Here is a 25,978-nt window from a genome sequence, read left to right on the forward strand (position 1 = left end):
CTGCAACCCAACAGCATCAACATCAATTTCTCTAACTTTTGGTAACCACTCTCTCCCTTTCGTCCCCCCTCCCCCTTTGGTTTTTCCTTATCCCTCTGGCCCCTTTACCCCTCCCCCACCCTCTCAATCACCCCCACCTTCCTCCCTCCCTCTGGTTCCCCACCTTCCCTTATTCCATGGTCTACTGTCCTCTCCTATCAGATTCCATCTCGTCAGCCCTTTGCCTCTTCTACCTATCACTTCCCACCTTCTCACATCATTCCCACTAACTCCCCCCTCCATCTACCTACCTTCCCCCCCTCACTTGTGTTCAGCTATCACCCACCAGCCCGTGCTCCTTCCCCTCACCCCTTTTATTCTGGCTTCTGCCCTCTTCTTTCCAGTCCTGATGAAGGGACTTGGCCAGAAGCATTGACTGTTCATTTCCCTCCAATAGATGCAGTCTGACCTGCTGAGTTCCTCCAGCATTTTGTGTGTGTTGTTCCAGATTTCCAACACCTGCAGTTCTTTGTGTCTCTGCAATGAGATGTATATACATCAGAACCTGGAGGTCACACTGACATAGACTGTAAGTTCTGAAATCAAAGAAAAAAGGTAGAAAATATGCACTTTGTCAACCAGTTTAAATGTACGTTATAACTAATTTTAAATAAGAAACAGACCCTGTAGTACTGAGTTATTAATGGAAAAATCTCAATAACCAACTGTTGTCCAGCATTAATAACCAAATAGGAGAAAGCTTAGTTAACAAATATTTAGTTAAAAATATAAAAATAATTAGCACAGCAAATAATATTACAAACACTCTTCTAATTTATTGTAAAATAGAGAACTTTTTGCACTTCAAGTATGTGAACAGCTGCTATATAAAAGCAGATTCTCCCTCATCATTTCACACAATTTGACTATTCTTCTACTGCATACTAGAAAGTGTGGTAATAGACTAGTAATAGAGAGTCCTGAATTAGTAAACAGCGATGACAAACTTCTCAAAAATAGAAAATGCTGGAAATACTCAACAGGTCGGGCAGCATTTGTGGAGAGCACAAGAGTTAAAGGTGCAAAGAACAAGCTGTCAGAGGAACTCAGTGGGTTAGGCAGCATTTATAAAGGCAGAGAGATGGTCAAAGCATCCAGATGACAGCATATGCAGTCCCTTGTGTTTGCAAGAGTTAAAAGTTTCAAGTTGATGATCTTTCATCAGAACTTGATTCACTATCACAAGTCAGCTAACTTAATTCACTCCAGATGACATAGAATGATTGGGTGTACTGGGAACCAAAAATACAAGTCACGCAAGCGGTAGTGCTCTAAAAATAGCCATACTTGTAGTCAAGCCTCCAGTCAACAATATTGGATGTTGCTCTGGTATTGGTATATTACTGTCACTCGTACCGAAGTACAGTGAAAAACTTGTCTTGCATACCGTTCTTATAGATCAATTCATTACACAGTGCATTGAGGTAGTACAAGTAAAAACTATAACAGAATACAGAGTAAAGTGTCACAGCTACAGCGAAGTGCATTGCAGGTACATAAGAAGGTGCAAGGTCATAACAAGGTAGATTGTGAGGTCAAGAGTCCATCTCATCATACAAGGGAACTTTTCAATAGTCTTATCACAGTGGGATAGAAGCTGTCCTTGACCCTGGTGGTATGTGCCCTCAAGCTCCTGTTTCTTCTGTCTGATGGGAAAGGGGAAGAACAGAGAATGACCTGGGTGGGTGGGGTCTTTGATTATGCTGGCTGCTTCACCAAGGCAGTGAGAGGTATAGACAGAGTCCATGGAGGGGAGGCTGACCGAGATGTGCTGGGCTGTCTACAGCTCTCTGCAGTTTCTTGCAGTCCCAGGCAGAGCAGTTGACATACCAAGCCTTGATGCATCCAGATAGGATGCTTTCTATGGTGTAATCGATAAAAGTTGGTGAGAGTCAAAGGGGACATGCCAAATTTCTTTAGCCTCCTGAGGAAGTAGAGGCGCTGGTGAGCTTTCTTGGCCGTGGATTCTATGTGGTTGGACCAGAACAGGCTATTGGTGATGTTCACTCCTTGGCTCTCATTCCTCTCGACCTCAGCACCATTGACGTAGACAGGTGCATGTACACTGCCCCCTTTCCTGAAGTCAATGACCAGCTCTTTTGTTTTGCTGACCCATTGAGGGAAAGGTTGTTGTCATGACACCATGTCACTGAGCTCTATCTCCTTCCTGTACTCTGACATAGTTATTTGAGATACGGCCTACTATGGTGGTATCATCTGCAAACCTGTAGATTGAGTTAGAGCAGAATCAGGCCATACAGTCCTGAGTATACAGGGAGTAGAGTAGAGGGCTGAGGACACAGTCTTGTGGAGCACCAGTGTTGAGAATAACCGTGCTGGAGGTGTTGCTGCTTATCCTCACTGATTACGGTCTGTTGGTCAAAGTCAAAGATCTTGTTGCAGAGGGAGGTGTTGAGTCCCAGGCCTTGGAGTTCGGTAATGAGTTTGCTTGGAATTATAGTATTGAAGGCAGAACTGTAGTCAATAAACAATAGTCTAATGTAGGTGTCTTTACTGTCCAGATGCTCCAAAGATGAGTGATGACTTGCCCAGGAAAAATAGGAATGCATTCTGACCAATTACTCCATCAGCCTGCTCAAAATTATTGTCAAAGTAATGGAAAACAGAACTCACTAATCTGCTCACTGATGTTTTATTTGATATGCCAGGAAGATTAAACTCAAGTCCTCAGTGCATCCTAGTCAAAGTGTGGAGAACGCAGTTAAATTCCAGAGGAGAAGTGACAGTTATCATCATAGACATCAAGGCCACATATGATGAAGTGTGCATTAAGAAGCCCTAGTTGAGGTAAATGAGGATCAGCAGAAAAGTCTCCATGGACTGGTTTCATTACTGGCACTAAAGGAACAGAGTCATGATTGTTGAAGACCAGTCAATTCAGTCCAAGATAGAACTGCACAAGTTCCTCAAGATATGGTCCTAGGCACAACATCATGAACTGGTTCCCTCCAGCAGATGGTCAGAAATAGAGATATTAACAGTTGAGCATACTTACACTTCCTATTTCTCAGATAATGAAGCAATTCATGTCTGAATATTGTCTGCTTACTGCATTTATTGTTAGATTAGTGATAAGCAAACTTGTGGCACACAAGAGCAAGCAATCACTATTTTCAACAAGAAAGTCTAACAATATCGCCTTGAGATTCAGTGATTGTATCAGTTGAATCCACCAATATCAACATCCTAGGAGTCACCATTGATGGATTAATCTTTTTGTCTGGACGAGTGCAGGTCCAACAACACCACTGAAGGTAAAATATCCTCCATAATTGGCATCATATGGGCTGCAGCAGCTGGTAAGAGTGGCATACCAGATTTTCAAGAATAATTATAAATGTTAGCCAAACCTACATCTTGTAAATCAGTCAGTAACAATATATTAAAAGTAAATAAGCAACATTAAATCAGTAGCAACATTAATCAGTGAAAACAGTAAACAGTCTTTAAATAAAAATCCAAACATTTCAAACAATCCCCATCACTTAATAGATAGACAATCAATATTTTTTCCGAAACAAAAATGCTTAAATGAAGTACAATTACAGCTCTGATATGGTACTCACAGAATAAGTTTTAATCCACCAATGGATTATTTCTCCTGAAACTATGAAAATTAAGAAATTTATATAGTTACCTGTGTATGAATCCAGTGGGCAGGAGGATGTTTACTGTATTTTACTGCCAACTCCACCACACTCTCCCTCTCCAATAGCCCAGGACTTGAACAGATGGAAAAACCACCAACTTTAGATATGCCAGGGATAAAAAAGTCTACCCTTCAAATGAAAAATAAGTACTCTTAAATCAAAAGGACACACCACAAAACGAAAAGCTTGTATTAAAAACAAAGAGATTAAAACATTTGATTAAGAAGGTTTTACATATGGTAGAATGTTTCTGAAACTAATAGTTCTTTGACCTTTGAAATCTTGAGAGGCAGCAGTGGATGCTTTTGATGGAGGTACTAATGCAACCCATCCCCTTATGCTACCCATATGAAAATCATAATTATTTACCCTCGTATTTTGGAGAGTACAGTACCGATACTGCAGTTTTAGCATTTGAGATTGATTAGCGAGCTGGTGTGCGAGGAAACTAATGAAGAAACTTTATAATAAAAAACAACCTAACACACATGCACTTACACTGCATGTCTAAAACCAAGGTATTGTACAGAGGCATTATTAAGGAAAAAGCTTATCAGGAGACCAACTACTGAATTTAATGAGTGATTTAAAAAGGAGCTGTAGAAGCTCAGGGAGGGAATTCCAAACCTTTGGATCTAAGCAGCTGAAAGTGCAGCTGCCAAAAGTGGACCCATTAGAATCTGGGATACACAACAGGCTATAATCAAAGTAATACACAGTGATGTCTCCAAGTTGTGGTATTTTTAATCTTTTCTAGCCTAAGAGGAAGAGCAAATGTTTGAACAGGATGAACATTTTAAAATTGAGGCCATGCTGGACTGGGACAATGCAAATTTTGGCTTTTGATGAGCTCAAGTAAATTGGGATGAAAGATGAGATATGGCTTGAAGAATATTGGAATAAAGAAGTCTAGAGGCAAGAAAGGAAGAGCTTTAGATTTCAACAGATGTGGTGATAGGGTGTGGAATACTGGAGAAACCAATATCATTGCCTTTGACCCTACAGACTATTTTTCCCATTGGCAACTAAAGCCAAACCTAACAGTTTACAATTATACTGCTTATTCACCTAGACTTACTACCTGTATTTCTTCTACTTCCATAACACTGCCTTCACCCACCCTTAAAAAGAAAATGGAATGAGCAGAAAGAAAACTGATTAGAGGGTTTAAGTACTTTCTTTTTTGTGTTTACGCACAGCTTTAAGTACTTTCATACCATAGTCAAAAAAACAAATGATAAACCTTGTCCTCACTAAAACTACCTGTGACATGTATGTGTATCCATACCATTGGTGGAAGTAACCACAGCATGGCTCTTAAAGACCAAGTCCTTTCTTCATAAGTAGGACACTTTCCAAGTTTTGAGAGGCACTACAATTATGATAAATGGAATAGACTTAGTACATGTCAAAGCTGGGCATAGTGGACCACAGAAGCTGCAAAAAAAATGCACAGTACCACAATCCATAACTTCATGGCCCAGTATATCCTTTATCCTGCATTACTATCACATTAGGGGCAGGCAGTCTTTTTGAAACTATTGGTTAATATTTGCTCACTTTCTATGTTGGTCATGTTTGCAAACAGTTCAGACCTAACTTGATGGTTAAATCGTGACTTTAGATGTTGTAACTGAATTGCTACAAAACCACTGAAAATAAAATTTATTTAATAATCTTGCTATGCAGCACAGCTCAATAAAGGCACACAAAACAATTTATAAAGTAACCTTTAGCAAGGGGAAGAAAGGGAAGTGATTAAGCAAGAGCAAAGCATAGCCAAATACAAGGATCTTTGAAATGGAGTTTGAATTGACACAACAGATACTGAAGCAACAATTTCTACAAGGTGGGGTCTTGGCATTTGTGGAGCAGACATCTATGAATTAAGAGAGCAGCAAAAAAAAAACTTTGGTAATGGAAGCGATACACTGGGAAAATACCTGAAGAAGATCGTGGAAAATAGGTTTGAGAAGAGGTGAAAGAAGGGGTAATTGTGGTGCTGCTGGGGAGGAGTTGAAGAACAAGACTACAGAGGAATTTAGGAGGAAAAGAATCTTAAATACATGAATTGGTTCAACTAGACAAAAATTGCAAAACTGGGATTATGGACCTCACAACAAGCATAAAACATGGCTACAATATTCTGGATGAATTGTGGTTCAAGTTAAAATGGATAAACTAGTAAGAAGATTAAGAAAGGTATACACTAAGATTTCAACAGTAAAGGGGGACAACCAGGGGAAAGGGGTGAAAAGTGGTAGAAGTAGTGGAGGTGAAAGAACATAACTTCACAGACTGGATGCTGAGAGCTGTAGGGTGCAGTAGACTGCAGCGGTGAATGATCATGCAACCCTGGGTTTAGCCAGAGGTAGCAACCAAGCAGAGTTTTCAAAGGGATTTATGGAAGCTGAAAGTGGCTTCAATTTTCTTCAGTTTGGCTTATTTCTTGTCGAGTTTTTTTTTCCCCTTCACAAAATTGGCTTTTTCCATTGACATTACTGCTAAACTGGCAAATGTTCCTGAGAGTTACTTTACTGCTCACATTTGATTTTGGACCCATGAAGCAGACACCACAGGTACTTCATCAGTTCAGAAGCCATGGCCAGTTCTGATATAGACACAAAAGACAAGTTACCTGAAGTGGGGGAATTTGATATTGAGCATGGAAGTAGGTGGTGCCTGTATTCCTCAAGCTTGCTCTGGCCTTTGTTATAACAGCACAGGAGACCATTGAAAGACAGGGCAGAGTGGAACTGGAATGGAGAATTAAAGTGGGAAGCCACAAGAAGCTTAAGTCACTCCTGTGGACTGAATGCAGGTGCTCTATTAAGCAGTCATCCGCTACTTTAATTCTGCACCCAACTCCCATTCTGATTGACATATCTGTGACACATTTTAATGAGGCCTAACTTATGCTTCAGGAATATCACCTCACATTTTGTTTCATTAGTTGCAGCCTTCCAGATTCAATATTGAATTCTCCAACTTCATGTAACTAACTTTCTCTGTCTATATCAGAATTGGCCATTTTTGCTGCAAGTTATCCATCGGTGATACTTGCTCAGTGTTTCCTCATTCCACCAGTACAGCCCAACCTTCTGGGTACTTACCACAGCCCAACTATTTATAGCACAATATATTTTGTATAGTCACCTTCTAATTGTCCCCATTATCCCATTTGACTAGAGGACCTCTACAACTTTTCCTCACAGCAACCCTGGCCTTCCCCCTTCACAGATGGTCCTAGTCATCCCTCCCACACTTTCTCTACAACTTAAAGCTAACTTGTTTTTCCTCATTCCCAGATCTAACAATCTTCAGCCTAAGAAGTCAACGATTTCATTTTCCACTGATGCTGCCTGATCTGCTGAGTGTTTCCAGCATTTTCTGTTTTTTTTTATTTCAGATTTACAGCTTCTAGTTTTTTTTTAAAACCTTTGTTCAATCAGGGACTAGTTAAGTTCAGAAGCATTACAATGATAAATTCCAACTGTCATTTTGACTTGTCTACTACAAGGTTTGCCAAAATGTTATCATGACAGTGGATTGAGGCTTATTGTTCAGGCTAACAAGATGTTGGGTAATTTTTCTTTTAAACCCCAAATATATAAATTCCTATTTGAATTACTTGTCAGTACCTAGATCTCTCATACAAATACACAGAGATAGGCCTGATACACTGTGTACTAGGGGATAACAATACTCAAAATAAGTACTTCGAATGCTCCATTTGAGAATTACAAATTAAAACAAACGCTCTTCAATATTTACCACTGTCCTGCTTTGAAGGCAAAATCTTTGTTCATCACGACAAGGCGTAGTCTCTTAACTGTTTCAGATTCATAAACTATCCCACAGACTTTTGCTTCAGCAATCATCTAAATTAAAGAAAGATTATTGCATTAGGAAAAGTAATTCCTCTTTGTTTCACTTAGCAGGCCCATTTGTTTATGTACATAAACTAGACAGTTTTTCTCCTTTCTTCATACTTTGTAGATTCTATATTGAGAGTTTTTTTTTAAAAATGTGACGTATGCCATACTGAAATTATTCCAGTTTAGAAACTTCTCACCCATCCAAAAAGATTTAACATTTCCAATGAATATTCAATATTTGCTCATAGTGAAATGCAAGTCACTTTAAATCATTTCTATTCTTGCAGCAACACAAGAAATCATCTCATTCAGTTCAGAATTGTTGACCATATTTATAAGTGGAGAATTGTATTCCATTTCACAGTTATAAATCAGTCTATACAATAGAAGTATTCCTTCACATTAAACATTGTTGTAATCCTTTACATTGTTCCCATATAACCTACACTTGTCTTTGAGTGGCATTTTTGGGCAAATCATTAATTTCATTCAGAGCAAAGAACAAACTGCTGGAGGAACTCCATGGATTGAACAGCAGAGGGATAATTGATTCCACCTGACAACACCTCCTCCCTCCCACCCAGTCTCTTGTAAGGACGACATCTCATTCTCTCAGTTTCTCCGTCTCTGTCGCATCTTTTCTAAAGATGAAGCTTTTCATTCCAGGACTTCTGAAATGTCTTCCATTTGCAGGAAACATGGCTTCCCCTCTACTGTGGCTGATGGAGCCCCCACTTGCATTTCCTCTATTTCCCAGATTTCTGCTCTTACCACCCCTCCCCCCAGATAGAACAGGCATAATTTTCCCTTGCCCCTCAGCTTTCACCCTGCCAGCCACCAGCACATCATTCTTCATCATTTCTGTCAGCTGCAACAGGATCCCACCACCAGTCACATCTTCCCCTCCCCACCCCTTTCCGCAGGGACCACTCTCTCCATGACTCCCTGGTTAATTCATCCCTACCCACCCTTCCCAAGCACATTCCCCTGCAACTGTGGGAGATGCAACACTTGTTCCTACACCTACTCCATCACCACCATCCAAGGACCTAAACAAGTCTTCCAGGTTAGGCAAAGATTCACATGCACTTCCTCCAACTTTGTCTACTGCATTTGGTGCTCACGATGCGGCCTCCTCTACATCGGCAAAACCAAGCGTGGACTAAACATCTGGGCAACCTCCAGTGAATGATATACAAGAAAATGAAATGGAAACAAGTATAGGCCACCTGGCCCCTCATGCCTGCTCCACCATTCAACAAGATCAACTCCACATCCCTGTGTACGCCTGGTAAACTTTCACCACTTTGCTTATCAAGAATCCATCTACCTAGGAAGAGAAGTCCAAACAAAAGGACAACAAAAATTGATGACCCTTGGAGAGAAATGTTCACCACATCTTTATTAAATAGATGACCCCTTAATTTTAAGCAGGGACTCCTAGTTCTGGATTCTACATCAAGAAGAAACGGCCTTTTCACATTCACCTGTAAGACCCATCAAGATCTTGCATTTTTCAATCAAATCCCCCCCTTTTTTCTAAACTCTCAAGGATGCAAGCCCAGTTTGTCCAATCTTTCTTTCTAAGACAACTTGCCCATTCCTGGTATGTGTCATGTAAACCTTCTTTGAACTGCTTCTAAGGCATTTACATCCTTGTCCTTAGCTTAATTCATCTTCTACATCTCAAATTCAAGCTTCCTGCTCCAATGCTTTCTAAAGCCAGCCTCCCATTTCCATGTAAACCAAGTCACTGAAACATTTACCAGTATCCTGTCACTTGACCTGGTCCCAAAGTTTTATTACTGTAGTTAAAATCTCAGGAGTCTTTCCGTGTCCAATCTTTAATCGGGTCAAACACCACAATCCCCCAGCTCTTCATTCCTCTAATCTCCTGAAGTTCCTCTTCTCTTTATTCAATCATTGATGGCTGTGCCTTTAGTCTTTCAAGGCCCATAACCATGCCAATCTTGAAAACATTCAGCAGACAAAATGCATCTCTGGAAAGAGCAACAGAGTTAACATTTCAGGTCCAAGACCCTTCTCTTTCCACAGATGCTGCCTGACCCGAATATGGCTACGAGTTTCTGTTTTTATTTCAATATTTTCAGCAACTGCAGTTTTTCTTAAAAATTATTTACCACCATGCTAATCTTTCCTTTCTTTGGCTCTCGTTTCTTAACATCTATTTGAAGCATTCTGCTTCATGCTTCTTTTCAAAAACCACTACATAAATGCAAGTTGTTCTGTTGTTCATAAGTGTAGCAGTCAATTAGGACACAAGGTCGACCATACCGCTGCCTCAGCACTGGTCATTATTTATATGCTAATATGATTTTCAACAACCAAGAATGAGGAAAGCGAGGGGAGTCCAACAATAAATCTCAACAGACATGCAAACAAATGCACTTTAAAAGAAGCTATTGAATAGTATCAGGAATAGTATTGTTTGGTTAGCTAGCTCAAAAGGTGCTATGGCAATTTGTGACAATCCTATTGACAGCCTGACAGTGAAGCTAACTCAGCACAGATCAGAATCCCAAACCAGTACTTTCTCTTTACATGCTTTTGTGTAGGAAGAACAGTTGTTTTTACCCAAAGGCAATGAGGAAGCTGAATAGTTAACTTTAAGAGACTATCAATCCAGATTTTCTGCTATGTTTTGGTAGAGCCATTGCATATCATGCTTGTGTGTGTGTGAATTTGTTATTAAGACTAGAAATATGTTCTATATATGAATGCTCTGAAAATAGGATGTTATTCATTATTAACAGAATCAGATGATTGTAGGTTGAACACCCACTGAGAAGTTAGAGCACAAAACTCCAAGCTGATACTCCACTGCAGTACTGACAGAGTACAACCTTTCAAAATACAACATCAAACTAAGACTATCTGCTTTCAGGTGGATGCAAAAGACCTTATAGCACTAATTCAAAGTGCCCTGACCAATGTTTGTCTCAGTCAATACTACATTAGCTGTAAAATTGTTTGGCATATTATCAATATAGTATCTTTAGCAATTAGTGCTTTTTTGTTATCTTACAGAAATGCATTTTTCTAAACTACTTAAATGCACAAGTTATCATTCAACTGTGTGCTCTGTAACAATGTCAAGTAATAGAATTTGTTTCAATACCTCAAGAACAAACTCCTTGTGAAACATAACACTAAATCAAAAGTTTGAAACTCACATTCAACATATCCTTATGATAAACAAGGTCTTCCCCTTTCCTACAATATGCAGGCTATACTGACCTCTTGACGGAAGTTGTTGATTGTTCTTTCCAGATGATCTGTTTTCCTTCTTGATGATACATTCCTGCCAAAGGTAAATGCAATACTGTTCAGTGCAAATTAGTGTATATTAACAGATTTTTTTTATATATTCATCTTGAGTCTAATGATTAAAACCTTGCAATTAAGCCATTACTGTATGTATATAATCATGGCTGAAATTCTGGTGTGGTACCGACAGAAGGCTCCATTTTTTTTTCGAGATATTGGCATTGGTTTATTATTGTTACATGTACCAAGATACAGTGAAAATCTTTTGTTTGCGTGCCATTCAGATAGATCATGCCACTTATAAGTTCATCGAGGTGAGTACAAAGAAAAACAGAATATAGTACTACAGTTACAGAGAAAGTGCACTGCAAAGGCACGATGTGGTAGATTGAGAGATCAAGAGTCATCTTTTAGTGTATGAGAGGTCTGTTCAAGTGTCTGATAACAGTGGGATAGCTGTCGCCCTTGAGGCTGGTGGTATGTGCTCTCAAGCTTTTGTATCTTCTGCCCGACAGGAGAGGGGAGAGGAGAGAATGACGGGGAGGGGATTGGGGGGGGGGGGGGGCGGGGGGAGAGATATGGTCTTTTGATGAGTATAAGCTGAGGCAGTAGTTGGTTACTCAAGTGGATGCAATAAACTCATGATACTAAAAGAGTAAAGTAACCAAATAGCAGAACCAAAATGTGATCTTGTCATTTTTAATGTCTATGTGAGATGGATATGCACTTTCCAGGCCCCAAAAAGGTTTATTGCTAACCTCAGCTTTTTAGCACAGCAGCATGACCTCTCCAAAGGTCAAGAAGTGGTTGTTCATTAAGCTAAAATCCCTTTTGCAGAAACAGCAAAAATTGTCCAAGGCTCAAGATATTTGTTGTTTGCTAAGTTAAACTTCTAACCAATATTCCCTGTGCAATCTCTTAACATAAACAAGAGAACAATGGCATCCATATTTACTTAAATACTCCAGTCACCTGGCCTAAAAATGTGGTTGAAAAATCATCACATTCCAATGATGTCAACTAAGTGAAAAAAAAAACAGTATAAATGTTAGAAAGCAATCAGGGTAGGGGGAAATGACAGAGGGAAGGGGTTACAGAAAGACCTAGAATTCATTCCTCAGCCTTTGGTTTTTGCGACGGACAACTTATTCATGTACAACTTGTTGATATCATATTTAGCTCGTAAGAATTGTACTTGTGTTTGGAAATTCTTTGTAAGTTACAAGTCGTTGTTAAGAATTACTTATTAGAATTAAACGTATCTCACTTAAACTAAAATAAACTGCGTTTGAACTGCTTCATTAGCTGGAAGCATCTTCTCCTTGGTTGGGAGGAGGGACCCACTGCTTGAAATAACGATTATTGACAGCTAGACCTTTCCATAGAGACTAAAGTAGTGAAGTAAATTCATCTTTGAAGTGTAGGTTGATACAATGCAATCTCCCCATAATGAGGATACTCATAGATACTCATTCCAGATAGGACTTTAAGTCTTGACTTAAGTTTAGAGCTCTTGGACAGTACACTCAATATCATCACATGTAACCTAGCTCTAACCTCTGACTGGAGGAACAGCACCAACTGATTGAAAATGACTTCGGGAGTAGTGACAAAGTGCTAAAAAAATGTGTTTTTTTTTTAAAAAGTATTATGGTACTCCTAAATAGAACAGCAGAGCCACAAATAAGTACAAAAAAGTAGTTTTGTAGAAAACCTTTATACACTGGTCAAACATAAAATGTAAAATTTTTTTATGTACAGATTTGAGTTTGTCATAAAATCTTTGATTTCCCTTAGTTTGCAAGCTGCAGCTGCATTTTCAGATTGAAATACAGTTTTGTACTTAAGCAAAGTAAGAACATGAAACAGAATCCAGAACTCTTAACTTTCTACATTTTTTAATTGTTTTGGTGCTAACAAATATTTGTTAAATAAGAAAATATTAGCTTGAATAGGAACATCAACAGGAGTTAAATTAGATCCTGCCAAACGTCCACCATTTAGCTAAATCTGTATGCACCTTAACTTTATATCTTTTGAAACCTTTATCTAACAGTCTCAAAAAATTTACTTGATAAAGCATTTACACTTTCTTGAGGAGCATTTTCTGGATCTGACTAGTATATGCGGAAAAAAAAAGCTTCCTGATGGTCTACTTATAATTTTAAAGATTATGCCATCATTCTCCAAAAAACAGGAAGTTATTCTGTGCCCAACCACCTCCAGGGCACAAAGGTTAATACAATACGCCAGATGGAACATAACCAAGGCTCTACCCAAATGAAGTATCACATGTCCATTTATGAATTCCAGTCTGCACAACATAAAAAAAATATTGATTTTCTTGGACACAGAAAGAAGCCATTCAGCCTATCAAGCCCAAGCCAGCTCTCAGAACAATCACACCAATCGTAATTCCTCACTCAATTCCCTGTAACACATTCTCTGTCAGTCAACTCCACCCTGTTTCTCTTACCTGCACCAAGGGTAATTTACAGTAGACAATAGATGCCTTTGGAAAGTGGGAGGAAACCAGAGCATCTGGTTTCCCACATGGTCACAAGGAGAATGTGCAAACTCCATGCACATGGTAACAGAGGCCAAGATCAAACTAGGTCACTGGAGCTGAGCTGTGAGGCGGCAGTATTATCTGTTGTTGCTCTTGATCAAGGGGAAGATGCAAGCTAGGATCCTACACCTCTTGCAGGATGAAAATATTCCAAGTATTATTCCTTACATAATGGAATATTTTAAGTACTGTGACAAGGCCTTGGTATTTCAAATGTCTGCACTTCCAACAATCCTCTTTATAAATGTTCCTGTATCCTTCTGTTAGGGAACTACTTTTGCTCTCCTAGTCTTTTCTTGTTTACATAACTATAGAAATATTTACAGTCTATTTTGTGTTTCCCTCTTATTTACTCCAATATTCTATTATCCCTTAATCAATTGTTTGGTCATCCTCTGCCAAATTCAAAGACACATCCAATCCTAGTTTCCCAATCTACCCCAGCCAACCAGCCCTTCACATCTTCAGAATTTCATTGTTTATATTGAAAACCCTAGTTTCAAACTGAACAACATATATTTCAAGGGCCCCCTTTACAACAGGATAATTAATTCACTCCACAGCCCTGGTTCTAACATTGCCTGTTCCCTATTGTATATATTGATGAAAACATGGATGGGCGAGTTAGTAAGTTTGCTGATGACAAAGATTGGTGGCATTGTGGATAGTGTAGAAGGTTGCCCAAGGACACAGTGGGATAAAGATCAGTTGTAGATATGGGTGGAGAAATGGCAGATGGAGTTTAATTTGGGCAAGTGCAAAGTGTTGCACTTTGGACGATCAAACAAAGAGGGAAAGTACACACTTAATGGCAGGGCCCTTAACAATGATGATGTACAGAGGGATCTTGGGGTCCAAGTCCACAGCTCCCCAAAAATTGCCACTTAAGTCGATAGGGTAGTAAAGAAGACATATGGCATCCTTGCCTTTAATAATCAAGGCATTGCGTTCAAGAGTCAGGAACTATGTTACAGCTTTATAAAACTCTGGTTAGGCTGCATCTGGAGTATTGCATTCAATTCTGGTCACCCCATTAGAAGAAGGATGTGGAGGCTTTGGAGAGAGTGCACAAGAGGTTTACCAGGACGCTACCTGGATTAGAGGGCAAGTGCTACAAGGACAGGTTGGACAAACTGGGGTTGTTTTCTCTGGTGAGGTGGAGGCTGAGGGGAGACCCGATAGAAGTTTATAAAAATTATGAGATGCATAGATAGACAGCTGGTATCTTTTTCCCAGGGTTGAAATACCTAATACTAGAGGGCATACACTTAAGGTGAGAGGCTGAAGTTCAAAAGGAGATGTGTGGGACAGTTTTAATTTTTTTAAAAAAAAGAGAGCAGTGGGTGCCTGGAATACACTGCCAAGGTTGGTAGTGGAAGCAGATAATGACAGAGGCATTTAAGAGTCTCTCAGATAGGCACATGAATATGCAGAGAATGGAGGGGTATGGACCATGTGCAGACAGAAAGGATTAGGTGTCATTAGCTTAATCAGTTCAGCACAACATCATGGGCTGAAGGGTGTGTTCCTGTGCTGTACAGTATACTGATTCCTCAGTATACCGATCTATAAATCCATCTCATATATTCCAGGAATTCCCACAAGAAAATAGGAGCAGGAAAAAGGTTCCCATCATTTCAATGTGGTCATGGCCAATCTTACCCCAGGTCTCAACTCCTCCTCTGTGCCAGACCCCCATAGCCCTCAATCCCCTGATCTTTCAAAAATGTATCTACCTCCACTTTCAAATACTTATAATGAGAGTCTCTACAATTCCAGAGATTCACCACTTTTACATTGTTAGTACTAATTTGATTTAAATCCTCCATGATTCCTGTTTATCCTTGTTACATGCAACTCTAATTTCCTTATATACACCGCATCTTACATCATTACTACTATTCAGAGGCCTATAAACAACTTATAGTTGTACCATGTTTTCTGCTCCTTGCTCCTTCTTTGTTCCACACAAACCAATTCTTATTCTATACCACAATCTTCTGAGCCAAGATCTTAAACTACTGTACTGACATTATCTTTTATTAATGGTGCTACCTCACCTCCTTTCCCTTTTTGCCTGTCCTTCCCAAATGTTGAATACACTCAAATAATTAGTTCACAGTTTGTTCATCCAGCTGTCATAGCAATTGGAGCATACCCACTTCCATTAATTCATCCATCTTGATGAAGTGTGCATTTAGATATAACGTCTTTAAACTTAGTCACTTAACATTTTCCCATACTCTGATCCCATTTGTTGCCTGCTTTTGCTTTACTTGCCTATTTATTGCGCTTATTACATTTCCAACTTCCACTTCCAGTTTAGTGCTTTCCCTCTTGACCTTCCTCTCAGGTTCCCATCCTCATTCGTCAAACAATCTAGCTTCAAGGGTTGCATTCCACTTGAGATCAGTTCAGTTTCCTCTGAAAGATAACATCCCTGACAATGCAATCCTCCCTCCATGCCAAGATTTTTGTGCTTAGGTCTCCAGAAAGGAACTTGAACCCACAACCTTCTCACTCAGAAACAAGAGTTCTATCAACTGAGATTGCCAGCATCTGCAATTTTTTTTGTTTACTTCTACCAACTGAGCAACAGCACTGTTAAATAAGTTGTCTTAAATGCAAATTATGACATGGATTACATACAGTTCAGCACTTCACCTGACAGAGAACGTGAATCAAAACCAGATTATTTTCTGCCGCAATGTAACCTGTTCTCCTTTACACCAGATCATTTTCTGGTTCAACTTCAACAATGAAATTTACCCTCCTCAACTACTGTCAATGTGACTGCGACCGAAAATGCACATGTTGTGTAAACCAGCTCGAGGGCCGAAAGAGGCTCCTTGATACCAGTTTTAGGTTCTTAAACTATAGCACTGGGCAAAGTAAAACCCTTCCGTTTCACACTTGCAACACTCCAGTTGTACTAGAGATACAACTGAACCCTATGGAGTCAGATTGGTGCATCTCCATGAGAGACACGTTTAAGCGCCGGTGGGAGTTTCAAACAATCGACAAACCCCGCGTCCACTCACCTCATAACCTTACAGTGACACTGAATGCCGACCCCGGATAACAACTGCTGCTGGAGAAGGAAGGAGGAACGGGCAGCCGGTCCAATACTAGCCACCCGAAACAAGGGCCGAAGTGCAGCCGCCATCTACGCTGCCCGTGTTGCCAGTCGCCACCGGTGACTGGCGGCTACTCCCAGCCAGCACTCGGCCCCCGGCCACTTTAAATCGGAGAGAGAGCAACCGCCGTGAGGCGGGGAAGCGCGTCACAATGTGCGAGCCCGGCCTCGTCACGTGACTTTCGTTTCCCGCAACATGGAGGCCGAGGGCACCTTCGGGCCACTGTGACCGTCTTCTTCGCTGAACTCCGTACAGTCGCACCGCAGAGGTAGATCCCGAGGAGCTCAGTGAGGGCGAATCGATAAAACGCTCGCCGCATTTTTAAAGGTAGCATTTGAAATGCTGTCACCTATAACGCTGCGGATCCAGAGCTGGGATGAGGGAGGAATTTCAATGGCTCAACTTTCGGCTGGTGAGGACTTGGCTTCCTCCCGTGTCGTAGACTTCAGAAATCTCCCGAACTTGGCAATGCAACAAACCTTGAATAAACTCAAGGAAAGCTCGACCCTGGGAGAAGGGTTCTGATGAAACGCCTGAAATGTTAACTCTTTCTCTACAGAAAGTGAACTGCTGAGTATTTACAACGTATCCTGCTTTTATTGCATTAGGTAGGTATTAGCAGAAATCTGTACAACAAAGGAACAGGACCTTTGGCCCACGACGTCTGTGCTGACCATGATGCTAATTCAAATTGTAAAAAAAATCACAAATTTGTGGGTAGCCTAGTAGTGCTTGTTATGTTTGTTCTTTATCAAGAGACAAATTTCGCGTGGGTTTAACATCTGAACATTTTATTAACTAACAACAGGCTGGCTTGCTTTCCCCTTTTTTTTTACAGCCACTTCCTGTTACCCCATGTGACTCCTTGCATTGCCTACTGGGACCTGTAGTTCTTTATTATAACTACATAATAACACAGTGCTGCAGGTAGTGTAGCTGTCTCATAGTTCCAGTGACCTGGGTTCCATTTTGCTCTTCGATGCTGCTTGTATTAAGTTTGCAGGTTTGCACTGTGATCATTGTTGATTTCCCTTGTGTGTTCTGGTTGTTGGGTTAATTGGCTAACGTAAATTATTATAGTAAAGCTCTTAATCCAGTAGGTTTATGACTTTGGTGCCAGAAAGGTAAATATTCCAGACTATTGGACATTTATTTTCTAAAGAATGGCTTGTCACCGAACACTCTAACAAACTTCTACAGATGTACTGTTGAAAGTATCCTGACTGGTTGCTTCATGGTCTGGTACAGTAATTCGTATGTACAGGAATATAAGAAGCTGCAGAGAGTAGTGGACTCAGCCCAGAACATCACTGGCACATTCCTCCCCATCGTCAGTAGTATCTACAGGAGGTGCTGCCTCAAGAAGGCAACATCCATCATCAAAGATACCCACCATCCCAGCCATGCCAGTTTCTCACAGCTACTGTCGGGCAGAAGGCACAGAAGCCTTAAGTCCCACACCACCAGGTTTAAGAAAAGCTACTTCCCTTCAACCATTCGATTCTTGAACCAACTGGCACAACCCTAATCACTATAGTTTAACAACACCATGACCACTTTGATCACTGCACTGAAATGGACTTTTTTTTTGTTCTAATTGTGTTGTTTCTTGTAAAAAAATTGTGTATAATTTATGCTTTTCTAGTAAATGCTACTCGTATGATGCTATGCGCCTGTGATGCTGCTGCTGCAAGTAAGTTTTTCATTGCACCTGTGTACATGTGCATATGACAATAAACTTGACTTTGACTTTATTATGTCTATAAAATCCCAACACTTTAATTCACATTTTTAGATATCACACCATAGAATACATTTTCCAGTGAGCCTGGTAAGTTCAGAGGGAGCAAGGCCCCTGTGAGTTTCCAGGAGTGTGAGAAATGGAAGCGGGTGAGTTTCCAGTAATGCGGGCAATGGAAGTGGCTGAGTCCAGAGAGTGCAGATGCTGAACAATTGGGATTTCTAAACAGTATAGTAGCAGGTTATCAGAGTTTTACAGTACCTAGGATAGGTAGATGGCAGGAGAAACATGGGAGTTGATGGACATGTGTGAGAAAGTACAGACACGGTGGTGTAGCGGTTAGTGTAATGCTACTACAGCGCCAGTGACCCGGGTTCAATTCCGGCCACTGTCTGTGAGGTGGTTGTACGTTCTCCCTGTGTCTGTAGGTTTCCTCCCACGTTACAAAGATGTACGGGTTGGGAAGTTGTGGGCATTCTATGTTGGCGCCAGAAGTGTGGCGACACTTGCGGGCTGCCCCCAGAACACTCTACGCAAAAGATGTACTTCACTGTGTGTTTCAATGTACGTATGACTAATAAAGATATCTATAACATTTCTACTAGAAATAATGGAGGAATGGGATTGTTTTGAGAGCCGGCATAGAATTGACAGCCAGTTGGCATCCTATGTCATGAGAAAGTGTGAGCATTGACAGTGAAACTCCTAGCCAGTGTTAATAAAGAAATTTGATGTTTGTTTGGCTGGTATTTTTTAGTGTGAAAATCCCACCGACTGCTATTTACAATCACCTTTGCAAATGAGTAGAAATCACTAGAACTGACATGAATTTAGGAATCAATCCTGCTGTAAAATACCATTATATCTTCTTCTTATGAGCATGTGTTAGGTGTCTAAATGATGTACTAAACTATGTATTGCACAACAAACTAATATATTTTTACAAATATTTATAAATAAGGTAACATAACATTTTACTTTGGGAAGGTTCTTATTGCCTCCTACTCTAAATGTATGTGCCTGTTGCAATCTTAATTTAACACATTTTAAAAAAAACAATTAAAGTTAATTCCAAGTTTGCTCTGAGAATTATTTTATGCAATTGGTAAATATATATTGTAGTTAATATATAAGTCTACAAGTTTGCAGATGATACCACCATAGTAGGCTGTATCTCAAATAATGATGAGATGGGGGACAGGAAGGAGATAGAGAGCTTAGTGACATGGTGTCAATGACAACAACCTTTCTCTCAATGTCAACAAAACAAAAGAGCTGGTCATTGACTTCAGGAAAGGGAGCAGTGTACGTGCACCCGTCTACATCAGTGGTGCTGAGATCAAGAGGGTTGAGAGCTTCAAGTTCCTGGGAGTGAATACCAATAGCTTGTCCTGGTCCAATCATGTAGATGCCACGGCCAAGAAAGTTCACCAGCGCCCCTACTTCCTCAGGAGGCTAAGGAAATTTGGCATGTCACCTTTGACACATACCAACTTTTATCAATGCACCATAGAAAGCATCTTATCTGGATGCATCACAGCTTAACCCCATCCCTAACCCTAACCTCTTGCTGCCTTGGTGAAGTAGCCAGGATAAATCAAAGACCCCACCCACCCAGGTCACTCTCTCTTCTCTCCTCTCCCATCAGGCAGAAGACACAGGAGCCTGAGGGCACATACCACCAGGCTCAAGGACAGCTTCTATCCCACTGTGATGAGATGGACTCTTGACTTCACAATCTACCTTGTTGTAACCTTGCACTTTATTGTCTACCTGCACTGCACTTCCTCTGTAACTGTGTCACTTTACTCTGTACTGTTAATGTTTTTACCCGTACTACCTCAATGCACTCTATACTAACTCAATGTAACTCACTGTGTAATGAATTGACCTGTACGATCGGTAAGCAAGACAAGTTTTTCACTGTACCTCAGTTCAAGTGACAATAACATACCAATAATGCGCCAGGTGACAATAACATACGAATAATGTGCCAGGGATCCTGTTAAACTGGCAACAGGAGGTATTGGAAAAGGAGACATTTCTCCTCTAGATCTCTGCGGGGAACTTCTTCCAGTCAGTAGCGTGTGTCACTGATTCAGTGCTGGCTGCAACTTTTGCACCCATGACAATGTTGATTGAAATTTTTCATACATTGTCTCTAAATATCAAGAAATATGATAGCTTATTTTACTGGAGTAGTAATCAAGAAATAGTAGCCTGAGAATTTAAATTTGGTTTAATAAAGCTCTAAAATTTAAAAGCTGATAGATGTAAAAGAGACAGGAAGCTATTGGATTATTGTAAACCAATTGGTTTGCTTACACCTGGCTTTTACTAAAATTATATAGGGCTTTGGGGAAACCATGCTTGGAGTGTTGTGTACAATTTTGTTCTTATCAATAAATATATACTTGCTGTAGAAGGAGTGTGGCAAATATTCACCAGACTTGTTCTTGGAATGGTGGGCCTGTCATACGGAGAGACGCTGAGTGGGCTAGGCCTCCATCCCCTAGAATTGAGTAGTAACCTCATTGAAATATACAAAATTCTTAGATGGCTCAAAAGCATAGACACTGACTGAGGTGTCCTAAACTAAAGCCAAAACTCAAAATATTCTAAGTAAATTTCAGTTGCTGTCTGTAGTCTGAATTGTCTGTGATAGAACCAACATCGTTTGCCTGTGTATTTTTTAAAGAAAAATTACTGCACTGTGCTTATTTCTGTGTATTGCCATTATATTTGTAGTCACTAGATGTCACTCTATGCTTAAAATTAGTTTTAAAGAATGATTTGATCCAGATTTTGCTGAGTGGGGCCCACAGTCAGTACTCACCACTGAACAAGGCCAATATTGTGCCTTTACCTTGTTTGAATCTGGAATAGTAATCTTGTGGCTTGGACCATTTTGAAGTAGAGTGGATGGGACTGGGGCTTTTATGATGTCACTGTGTTACATGAACACTGCAGATCAGATGTTTAAATCCACTATTTTTAGCTATCATGCCATCCAGGTTGCCCAAAGGATGGATTCTTTAAATTGTGGTGCCAAAATTTCAGTGGGATGAAGATGTGTGGCAAGAAGAATTCCTCAAAGGAGACTCAAACTTGGGTCAAAACCTATTGTAGCAGGATATTGCAACATGCACAGTGATATTGTAAACTCTAATAGGGTGAATGACTGACTCTTCCACTCCACCAACTGCATCTACTGGTTATTGGTTTTCAAAGCACTCCATAACTTCATAATCCCCTCCTGCCTCTTCTTCCCCCCACTCCCCTGACCCCCAGTTTTGATTTCTTCAATATCCACAAATTTAACAGGTGCCTTTAGACTTGAGCCTCTCTGGCTCTACCTCTCTTTTCTCCTTTTAAGTTGCTCCTTAAAACTTGCCTCTGAACAAACTTATTTTCATTTCACTCACTATCTTGTCATCTTTCTTGCAGTCAATTTTTGTTTGATAGTGCTCTTGGGATGGTGCTTTTTCATTACAACTTGTGTAATGAGGTGTCCCAGACCACCCTGAGCAATTTCTTCATTACGTTTTTATAAAGCTTCAATAGAACACTTGCTAAATTTAAGATGGAGTATGAATCATTGAAACTTTTAGAAGACCCAAGAGAAAACCTAGGCACCAGAATGATGACTACCCTCAATTATAAAACCTTCTGGTTCCTGTAAATATTGCAACTCAGAAACCAGCAAATTGGTCTATGATCTATGTTGCTGTTTACCTTCCACACAAACTGTTCTGATACACCCTATTCTCATAATTCTTTAACCCTTTTCTGTAGCCAATCTAATCTTGAATATTAATGTGTTATCTGCCCCATTATCTCTGAAAGTGAACTCAATATAAATTAGTTAATTCAGCCTTTGTTCCAAATTCCTTTGATTTAACCTTTGTCTCTGACTGCTTGTTCTATTCCGATCAGCAAATGGAAACTGTCTGCTTTTAATTACCCTTTCCCATCTCATAATTTGAATTTATGAGTCACTTTCAACACAATATGCAGTAGGCCAACTGCCTGCTCTGTGAATAGGAATGCAGTTTTAAAAGAGAATAGACTTATTTAAAATATAAATGGCCTTCTCTTGTGCTCTCTTTCCTTAATCTCATAAAATAACTGCAGATGAGGAAGGCCACTTGGGGGCATTTTAATTCACCCCATTGTTTTGTAAATGAAGGTATTTGTCTGGATTACTCTAACAGAACATTTGTTCCACATTTTATTCACGCTTTCTGTGAAGAAGAATTTCCTGATATCAATCGTTAAATAGTATTTTACTGTTTTAAAACCCCGGGTTCTTCTGCACGTTAAAGAAATATTAGTCATGGAGGCGAACAGCACGGAAGCCCTTTGGCCCACCAAGCATAACCTATATATCTCTGTACAATTAACAACCAGGTGCCTGGGCTCTTCCATTCCTTGTTAATAATTCAGCCTTCCAAATTGTTGCCTTGTGAATTTTCTCAGCTCTGTATTCTCTTATTTTTTTGTCAATTAGACTAGGTAGTATTTGGGGTGTGATCTGACCAAAGTACTGTACAGTTCGATCATGACCTCTAACTTGTATTGTTACGACCTTGTGGTTGCCAGTGCTGAATGCTCTCTGCAATGATTCTGCAAGAGTTTTAATACTCGGTTTTATCTTTAGTTATTACAACATCATTCATTACTACTTTATATAAGTCAAGTCAATCTCATGTATCATTGTAAATTATAAAATACATTGGACAAAATATTGCCTTCTCCACTGGCATCACCCATTCTACAGTAGTCTCGTCTAAATATTTGACCGCTTTTAATAGAACTGGTAAACACTAGTGATTTCAAACTGGATTATAAATTGTGGTCACAACACTTGTCCTGAGATATCTATCCTGTAACCACCTTGGCTCTCTCCTACAACCATCATCATGCCCCCACCCCCAGCAACTCTCTTTTTCAATGAATAATCACTCACAGATTTTGCTGGCTCTCTGGTGTTCCTCATGGTTCACTTCTGTCTAGTCTCTGATTCATGTATGTCTCTCTGTAACATCTTACTTTGAGCATCATGACAGATCTTAAATTGAAAAGCCAATTGCCTCCTGTAGATTGCATTTTATATTTCTGGATTCCATATGTTTAAAGCGCCTGTTATTTTTATCTGAGTGTAGTTTTGATGAGGACAGAGTGTTTTGATGAGTGGATGCAATTTACGTGCAATTACATGATCATAGGTGTCTAATACAATTGTTTTACTCCAGCTGATGAGCCAAAACTGCAGTGAGATCCTTTTGATGGAAAATTTGAAATCTTTAATTGGGGAAAAAGGTTAACCACATTGTGCCAAAACAAAGATGTTAAGAGAAGTTTAATTATAACAAAGAAATTCTAGAACTGACCAGTTCCCTACATCCAGCTTTCTAAAGTGAAAATACTGTAAGGACTATGACTTGATCTTCATTTGATGGTTCAGTTATATTAAGTTGAATTTCCTTTATAGCTAATTCAATTGCAACAAGTAATAAAGAAATAGATTTATAAAGCGCTTTAGCTGCTGCCAGTTTATAAACACTAAATTGTTGTTCCAGTCTAACTTTATCTGGTTTCGTCTAATTATTTAATAATTCAAGAAATGAAGTAAACTGATAATGCTTAATGGAGAGACAAGGGGCTGCAGATACTGGAACTTGGAGCAACAACAAGGGTCAAGCAGAATCTGTAGGGACAAAGGAATTGCTGATATTTAGGTCAAAATCCTACATCAGGACTAATTTTAATGTTTAAAAATGTTCGAGAATATCTATGTTTCTATCCTGTCACTGCTTATATATGACCTCATCATGTAGATAATAATTCTCTTACCCTCAGCAATGTTTTACAGAAGCTTGAAACTCCAAATCTCAGTGCCTGTTTCTTCTCCTGTTCATGAATTTGATTTTCTGAGTGTTAACTGATGTATATCCAAGTACACTATCATAGTGACTCAATGCCTAGGAAATGCTCATCCAAATATCTAGGGATTTGATGGGGGGGGGGGGGGGGGGGGGGAGGCTTCAAGTGAAACAGGAAATGGTCCATTTCTTTTCCCTCAACACATATATTCCCTGATGTCTGCACTGTGCCAGGATAAACATGTATAGAGGCATGCAAGCAAAATTCTAAAGATACTGAAATAAAATAAAAACTGAAAATACTGGAAATAGGCTGCATCTGTGGGAAGAAAGAGAGAGTTAATGTTTCGGATCAAAGACCCTTTGTCAAAACCATGGTTGTGGAAGTGAGTTTTGGTCATCGCATAACTCAAGACAAGAAGGGAAACAAACCACTGAGGATGAACAGGGCAGGAGAGATGGATGGAAATCTTGAGTATTTTCAGGTTAGGCATTCTTGGAAGAGAAGTGGCAGTGAACTAAACAAGTAAATGAAAATAAAATCTGCATCTGTGGGAAGAGAAACAGTTAATGTTTCAGGTTGAAGACCCTTCATCAGAACTGTTAAAGATGCTTAACAACTTTAAGAGATTCAACCGCCAAAGTATTTTAAGTCTATTTCTTACAAAGTAATACAATGATATATAGTATCAATAGAACTCAAAGGTTTTAGTTTTCAGGAAACAAAAACATTTTCACAACTTGATTGTCATTACTAATCTTAATTACATTCGGTAGTGTATATATAGTGTGTAGTGTCAATAAGTAGCAACTTGCTAAGATTTTGACTTTTTCATTTAGCATTTCCTACACCATTGACCTCTCCCATCTGGTAGGTGAGAGCAACAATCCTGTAAGAACACCACCACTAATATATTCCTTTCCAAATCACACATCATCTTCACTTGGAAATATGTGATGGGGTAAATTCATGATCTAACACCAATTTGGGTGTACCTTCAGCATGTAAACCACAGCAATTCAATAATCACAAGATGGTTACAGCATGGAAGGAGGCCATTCAGTCAGTCTATTACGTTCACACTAGCTGCTTATAAACACAATCCAGCTACTCCCACTTCCCCACTCCCCTCCCCACAGCCCTGTAAATTCTTTCCCTTCAGATACTTATCCAGCTTCCTTTTGAATGGCACAATTCAACTTGTCTCCACTACAGTCCTTGATAGTGCATTCCAGACCCTAGGCACTTGCAGCATAGAAAGTTCTTCTTCATGTTAGTTTTTGGTTATTTTGCCAATTGCCTTCATTCTATCTCCCCTAGTTCTTCACCCTTCCACTAATGAGAGTAGTTTTCATCTATTTTAACCTTTTGTAGAAACTGGGGGAAAAAGACTATTTGATCTAGTTTTGAGCAATGAGGAAGGATTAATTGATATTATTATTGTCAAGGGACCTTTGGGGAAGAATTACCATAATAAGATTGAAATTAACAATGAGTTTTAAAGTGATATAGTTCAATGCAAAACTAGGGTCTCAAATCTAAATACACTGACAAGAATGGAGTTGACTATGGTTGATTGAGAGAATACATTGAACAATATGATGGTGGTCAAAGTTGAAGTCGAGTTTATTGTCATATGCACAAGTACATGTATGGTTAGGTGCAATGAAAAACTTACTTGCAGCAGCATCACAGGCACATAGTATCATAAGTAGCATTCACAAGAAAAAAAAAATAAACTATACACAATTTTTACAAGAAAGAACACA

General features: G+C 39.6%; 1 protein-coding gene and 1 long non-coding RNA gene across 2 annotated transcripts in view; one reads left to right on the top strand and one right to left on the bottom strand.

The window, feature by feature from the left end:
- oxnad1 (oxidoreductase NAD-binding domain containing 1) overlaps positions 1-16,740 on the bottom strand; it is a 38,943-nt gene extending 22,203 nt beyond the window's left edge. The window contains exons 1-4 of the mRNA XM_052016072.1: positions 16,487-16,740; positions 10,847-10,910; positions 7,485-7,591; positions 3,698-3,839 (exon numbers count right to left, since the gene is read on the bottom strand). Of these exons, the coding sequence (XP_051872032.1) occupies positions 3,698-3,839; positions 7,485-7,591; positions 10,847-10,910; positions 16,487-16,611 (438 nt within the window). The 5' untranslated portion in view covers positions 16,612-16,740. The remainder of the gene's footprint in view (positions 1-3,697; positions 3,840-7,484; positions 7,592-10,846; positions 10,911-16,486) is intronic.
- Positions 16,741-17,066: 326 nt separating this feature from the next.
- The window catches only part of LOC127570462 (uncharacterized), a 32,918-nt gene continuing 24,006 nt past the window's right edge, over positions 17,067-25,978 (top strand). Inside the window, exon 1 of the long non-coding RNA XR_007956365.1 lies at positions 17,067-17,190. This is a non-coding gene — a long non-coding RNA (uncharacterized LOC127570462). The remainder of the gene's footprint in view (positions 17,191-25,978) is intronic.

The sequence above is a fragment of the Pristis pectinata genome, chromosome 5, assembly GCF_009764475.1.
Source record: "Pristis pectinata isolate sPriPec2 chromosome 5, sPriPec2.1.pri, whole genome shotgun sequence".
Lineage (NCBI taxonomy): Eukaryota > Metazoa > Chordata > Chondrichthyes > Rhinopristiformes > Pristidae > Pristis > Pristis pectinata.